Here is a 7,164-nt window from a genome sequence, read left to right on the forward strand (position 1 = left end):
CGAAAAAACATACCAAATAATTTCTATGAATACCCACCACTTCAAAATGGCATATTAATAACCTAACGGGTAGCAAGGGTTGTAATAAAAATGGAATAAACATGATGGTGAAACCGATTGCCATGTGCTAAAGCCAAAATTAATCCCTATGAAACGGATCCAGCGGGATATAGGTGTGAATAGGAATATACTGAATAAGTATTGCGAGTAATAGACAAGTCAATTCAGTTTCTTATCGGTTTGAATGAATAAAGAAGTGAAATTGGATATTAATCACAAATCAAATACCATGTGATCACTTGCATTATAAAAATATTCGGTTCAATACTTTATAATATATAATAAAACGATTAAACAATGTTTTAGAATTCTTCATCTATCATGTACTTTATTATTCACTAGCTGCGCTATTTCCGTTCATAAAACGGAACAAAGCATAATTACCTGTTAAACCATACTTCCTACTTTTAATGTCATATTACGTTTTTTCACTTGTTTTTAATCCTTCAGTAGAAAAATTAATTTTCGTAAATAAAATGTTGCTGTTGCACAAACTAAGCATCATTTTTAATGTCTGTGACTTATAAAAGCTGCAGACAATCATCTCGTTCAACCGGATGAAAAACTCAAAACTGCTGAATTAGTAAAAATTTTGCATTTATCACTAATCAAATGATTACAATAGATTGTAAGATGATTAATGGACGGGTTTTTGGCCATTTTTATCGTAAGAGAAATATTATACCGGGACTGACAAAAATTTATATTTGGAATGTGTGCCTATGGTGGGTGTACCAGCGCATGCTCAGAAACAGGATTTGAAACTGATGCTGTGTAATTCAATGGATTAAATATTATTAACTGTGGTTGATCCTAGCGCACCAGAAAAGTGTGTTTATTTGAGTGAGTTTATGTGTGAAGTGATGAGTCGGAACTTACTTAAAAACTACGCTGTAACTAACCAACAAAAGCAAATAAATATACAATAACTGCTTGTGATATTAATAAATAGAGCCGGTATTTAATTCGTTTTTCATTTACAAGCATGTTTTTATCACTCGATTTATCAGGCATCAAGAATCGTGTTTAACAAAATCAATTAAAAGTATAAATAGTAGCATTTTTGCGCTATTTCATGAGTGCCACTGAACTATTGCTTTTCTTAACCTATTTATTATCTGTATGTGGAAGTGATGATCGTTTTGCCTATCAAGATTCTCCTATATGTGCAAGCTATGACCTAAAAGTATCATTTGGAACACCAACAAGTACATTTGAATGTGAAAACGAAAACATATTTCAGACAAAATATCAAAAACATGATCTCAATAACGATGCATTACCACGGGTACAAAGTTCGTGCATAAGAAACATGTGCAAACACAGATACAATCTTTCAGCTCAACAATCGGCTTCTTTTACATGTCCACCAACCGGTAGCATTCCAAGTTCATGCAAAAGAATATTTTGTACGAAAGATAAATACATAAAAACCGTAATGCCATATATGGCATCAAAATACGGAATTACCGATTCTAAAGCGTATAAAGAAGTCCTTTCTACAATCTACAACTTCTTCAGGGGCGATATGAACCGAATAATCATCGTTCTGGCACATTCTATCTTCACAACCAGTGGTTTTACTCAATTAGTGAATGTCAATACAGTTCATGATAAGTACGGATGTAAAGGAATATTGCAATTCTATGGTGAATCGAACTACAAACTGGCGAGCGAAAATTTTGATTTCGTTAAATATCCTAGCGAGATGGCTGTTTTGGGAACCAGGAGTACCATCGGAACACTACAAGGATATTGCAAGATCAACCCTGATGATATTTCTAATTATTTCTTTGAATCGTTGGTCGGACTCAATCCAGGCGAAGTTCAGATAATGAACCTAAAAAAAGAATCTACTCGGCTAAAAATAACAGAACGGGTTAGAGTGTTGAACGAGCTTAAAAATATATTCAACGTAGAGATTTTATTTGCGAAATCAGGAAAACATATACCGGTAGAAATACAAAGAATACTGCAAGACATGCCGGAATTGATTTTCAACACGAAATTGAATTCAGCAGATACAATCATTCTCATGTAAGTAGTAGGATTTGCGGTGGAATGCGATAACTAAAAATCTTTTTGTCAACGGGTGTGAGTCAGATTACAACTTCTTGGTTGATTTCTGTTCCCTGTTATATTCATATTTGTAATACATGATAGGACATCGCTGGAGAACAGCAACATTTTTAATAGCAGTTCATGTTTTGTCATAATATTGTTGTGATAGTGGACCAAATTACCTATGATGTATGAAATATATTTATAGTGCCATAATAATCTTGACAGAAATAGTACCAATTCCGGATTGTCCTTGTTGCTTCATGAGGTAGAAACACCATATTTAAAACATTTTATAACCCGGCAACCAATTCACTGGTACCAACCATAAATGAATGTAAATATAAAATATAATATTGTTTTTATTATTTTAACACTATTCGTTTGGATAGAGAGCCTTATTCTGTTTCTGAGATATCAAAAATTTTTAGTTTTTCATGATGATATATTATAAAACACGTTAACCAAGAATAAATGACTGTAAATTCATCATTATCACCAAAAACTTACGACAATGACATACTCTCGGAATGAAAAAATTTTATGAGAATGGCAATGACATATTACACGAGAACGAGTTAATTATTCCTTTGACATCTTAAGTTATTGTCTACACAAGATTAACAACAAGAAGCAGCTGACTTGGCATGATTTATTTTGTTAAAGTTTGAATATCATGTTCTATTCATTAACTAAACCTTCGAGTGCCGGACTAAGTAACTCTGAAATGGAGCAATTTGGAATATTATGATATTTTTTGGCACTTACAAACTTACATTGGAGGTAACCGTACATTATTTATGCATGTGTGCAAAGAACTGTTCATAATCGGACTACTTCAAACCATCCTGAACGTTTCTCTACAGGTTGTTCGTGTGTAATAATAAAAACAAAAAAAACAGCCCTCAAATGGACAACCTCATAGGTAACAAGCCACCTCTCTCTAAATGCTCATATTATCGTTACCAAATAAAAAATTTAGAGGTGCTCTACATCCGTGATACCAACGCAAAAAGAACATATGTTGCTATGGCTGTTGATTGTGGCAGTAAATACGATACAAAACCGGGACTTGCTCATCTACTCGAACATTTGCTGTTTATCTCACCAGAACAGGAGCAAGCAAATGATTTAGGCATAGGTTTGGATTCTTTGACATGTCCCATCAAGGACAATACCCAGCAGGACATAGCAGATAGCGATGTCTTGAAAGCGCCAAGCCAAGATGATGGCGAAGGCTGTACAAAAGAGGACTTAGACGTTGCTAAACTTGTATGTGATGCTTTGAATAATCGAGGAGATAGTAGTCAAGATACAGATTCAGCCCCGCCCAAAATAAACGACTTTGATAGCTTCCTGAACATATATAATGGCGACAGCAACGCTTATACGACTGAAGACGAGACAGTATATCATTATGAACTGGACACTGCGGGTATTCGCCAAAGTTTCCGTCTATTTGCCAATTTTTTCAAGCATCCTTCCATCAACGAGCAAACAATTATGACCGAATCACGAGTAGTTGATTCTGAATTTCAAAACCGCAAGTATGACGATGAATCGCGTATAAATCGAATTTTGGAGATTTCAGTGGGAAAGCAATTCTCAACTGGATCGTTAAAATCTTTTGGTTGCAATTACCAAGAATTGAAAAAACATTGTGTAGATTTGTACACCACAAAGTACAGGAGAATGGTACTTGTGGTGTGTTCTGCAGGTGAAAATGAGGAGATGAAAAAAATTATCGAAGAAAACTTTTCGCTAGACCTGGACAAGCTTGTTTATATGGATAGGAAATGTTTGATCTGTTCAGGGAAAGAAGAGTGTGAAGTAACAAACAACTCTGAGACTAAGCACAAAGCGGAAGATGGCAACATGAATGATCATGCGCCTGGTCGAAAGGATGTATCCAGTGAAGTGTCTCAAAGCGTTCCTTGTGATGGTCTATGTACCTCCAAAGACATGGGACAAAAGTTCGATAGTAACCTAAGAATAACAAAGTTGTACAAGTATAAGCCTATTTTTCCGAAGAAACGGGTGATTGTGAGCATATCCCTACCAAGCGAACTCGTGCAATACCACAACATGTACGATAGCTTGGTATATTTTTTCTCCAAGGAGGACCACTCATCGCTGCTGTATACTCTTAGAAAAGACCAATTGATATTCAACGGAACAGTAAACACGATTACAACACAGAGAGAGACAATGCTCTGCTTCGACTTCATAGTTCCCTCTACAGACGTGTACAACGTTATCACCGATGAGATAAATCGGTACTTCCAAATTTACAAGGACACACAAAGTATGACAAGCTATTACAGTAAAATAGAGAGAGATGTGAACTGGCAACTGTACGAGGATGAAGACATGAGGATTCATGTTGTAGATTGCGCCGAAAAGATTTTGAGGAGCAAAGTGCTATTCACCGATTTGATGTTTGAACACGAATGCAAGAATTTAGTTATGGAGGAGTGTACAGTTATCCTTGTAGACGATAAGTATGAATGCGAAAAGGTGACTGACGATGAGTACGAACTTCGTTATGAAAAGATCGAATGTGCAGAAGAATTTGGGAGGCGGCTAAAGGGTGACATGTCGAGCGAGGCTGATCTTGTTGATAATGACAATGGCAATCATAAAAAAGACGTGGCAATGTGTGCGGATGAAATAAATGCCAATCAGCATACCGAAACTGAAAAAGGAGTTGTTGATCCACATCACAATCGGGTAACTCGGAAGAAAGAGAAATTCGATAGAAATAATCGTCGGTTCGGAATCAAAAACATCGTTGGTTCGGTCATAAAGGATAAGGACATAAACACCATCTTGAAAATAATCAAGTGCGGAGAAAGCAGGCTTGTTTTCATCAAAGATTCTTTTACAAGTTCGAAGACCGTAATTCATCTTTTTCTACGGTATCGCACATCAATACTGGACGTCATTAATTTGGCAGAATTGGTAGGTCAGATGAACGTTCTGTATAATCACATTCTAAGGAGCAATGCAATTGCAATTACACATCACATATGTCATAATGGCATTCTTTTTGAAATATCCGGTCTTAATCCGTTCTTTGTACTCATAAACATCCTGAATTTCGAAGGGATCTTGGGAATGATGAGCAGTAAAATAGACAAACTGAATGTGTTGAATGATGTAAAGGTAAGTCTGGAAGATGAAATGTATGAGTCGGGATACAAGAGAACTAGTAACAGCATTAAAAATGTGTACATCGAGGGATATCAAACCATTGAGAAAGAGTACGAAATAGTAAAAGAGATGATTGAGCAGTGGTCCATTCAAGAAAATACGGATGAAAATGGTGTTGCTGATGAGATGAGATGTGGTATAAGTGCTTGTAAGGCTGGCACTGGCGGTGAGATAAACAGGTTCATTCCATTTAATGAAGCGCAAAGCGTTCTTCTTATCGTAAATGGGTATTCAAATGAAGAATGTTATCACGAAGTGTTCAGAAAAATATGTGCACGAATGCAAGGAAAGGGGCCAGCTCTGGAAATAGGAATTAGAGAGGAGTATGGGAGCACGAAGGATGTGTTTTCGGTGTTACAGGGAGAAAATAAAAGAACAGATTGTAATATGGTTGGAGAAAAGAAGGATCTATGCCATATTAATAGTCCAAAATGCATCAATGACATCCTTGCGAAGTACAGGTCGAAAAATGATTGTCTTGTGTTCAACAAAATGATAAACGCTCGGATGACGATAAAAGCACGAAACAATTCTAATTCCGTATTCTTTCGGATTGGCGAAGGCATAAAAAGCTTAGCAATTTGCAAAATACTTGTTCATCTTATGAATGAAAAATTCTTTACGTCCCTTCGCACAGAGCAGAGCCTAGGGTATGTTGTTTATTGCAGTTATAAGTCAATTAAGAATATGCACTTTCTCTTTTTCAGCGTGCAAAGCGATCAAGACGTACTTTTTAATATCTTTGAGTTCATCGAGGATTTTGATATCAGGTTGGAATGCTTTGAGTCTCTGAAGAATGAAATAATGGAGAAGATGAAGTCTAGAGCACAGGTAACCAAACACTATTTCAACATATTTTATTGTAGCTTTGATAACGTGGATACATTCAGGCATGATGTATGCAATTGTATAGATAGCGTAACTGTGGATGATTTGAAAAGGGCTCTGAAGGAAGGTGAACTTTGTGTGATTAAGGCCGAAGAGTACCAGGAGAGCGAGAGCTGATGATTAAAACGATTTGAATCTGTTTTGGAAGGTTTATTAGCTATTCAAATCTGATTTATTAATCGCAGATGTTTAGTAATACAATTTCAGCCATCTCTTTTATTTTCTGAGTTTGGTTCTAATTGTTTTGCAGAGTGTACAAAACACTTCTTTCGAAAATATTGCAGATACCTGACAATTCGAATATGCCACTTGGTCGATGAACTAAATACGACTTATTATGGTTATGTCAATGATGAATAAAAAGGTGCACTAATATGATGGGAGACCGTGGTTACAAACTAAGCGATTGTTGTGTTTGGTAGGAGATAAGATGTAAGAAAATTAATATTGCTTGTTTGTTTAAGTACATGATCTTCATTTTACCTGAAACGGGATATTTTTGCTCTAAATACTTTAATGGTACTTTGTCGGATACTATAAAGCGTTTTTTTGTTTCAGGTTGTTTGTTTATTATTTTGCACACAGTCCCCTCTGAATCACTATCTTTTGCTTATTTGTCGTCTTTAATTATTTTTGTTACCTAAGATGAATATTATACCTAATTTTGACATGTGAATGTAATCTTTTCAACAGTTGGCATTCCTTGATCACGTGGTAAAAATAATCTGGGTATATAACAAAAGAAAAGAAAAAAATGTGATCATTTAGTGTAATGAAAATGCTATTTTACAAGCAAACAAAATTAAATTTTATGTTAATTACAAACAAGGCATTGAATATGTACAGTAGCTGTCATTATTTAAGCTGAAAACACAGTGTCGACTAAGATTGCTGGTTTGATGGCACCCGTAATGTTCTAAATTGTATTGACACATGTATTTC

General features: G+C 35.5%; 2 protein-coding genes across 2 annotated transcripts; both read left to right on the plus strand.

The window, feature by feature from the left end:
• Positions 1 to 1,135: 1,135 nt before the first annotated feature.
• VCUG_02578 (uncharacterized protein) lies at positions 1,136 to 2,149 on the plus strand (the record flags this gene model as incomplete). Its single annotated transcript, XM_008077394.1, has 1 exon — positions 1,136 to 2,149. One exon carries the CDS (start codon positions 1,136 to 1,138, stop codon positions 2,099 to 2,101), a length of 966 nt encoding a protein of 321 aa, XP_008075585.1. The 3' UTR covers positions 2,102 to 2,149.
• Positions 2,150 to 3,030: 881 nt separating this feature from the next.
• VCUG_02579 (uncharacterized protein) lies at positions 3,031 to 6,752 on the plus strand (the record flags this gene model as incomplete). The annotated part of the gene is made up of 1 exon (XM_008077395.1): positions 3,031 to 6,752. The coding sequence occupies one exon, from the start codon at positions 3,031 to 3,033 to the stop codon at positions 6,337 to 6,339; it is 3,309 nt and encodes a 1,102-aa protein (XP_008075586.1). The 3' UTR covers positions 6,340 to 6,752.
• Positions 6,753 to 7,164: the final 412 nt, after the last annotated feature.

The sequence above is a fragment of the Vavraia culicis genome, assembly GCF_000192795.1.
Source record: "Vavraia culicis subsp. floridensis unplaced genomic scaffold supercont1.77, whole genome shotgun sequence".
In the NCBI taxonomy this organism is placed as follows: domain Eukaryota; kingdom Fungi; phylum Microsporidia; family Pleistophoridae; genus Vavraia; species Vavraia culicis.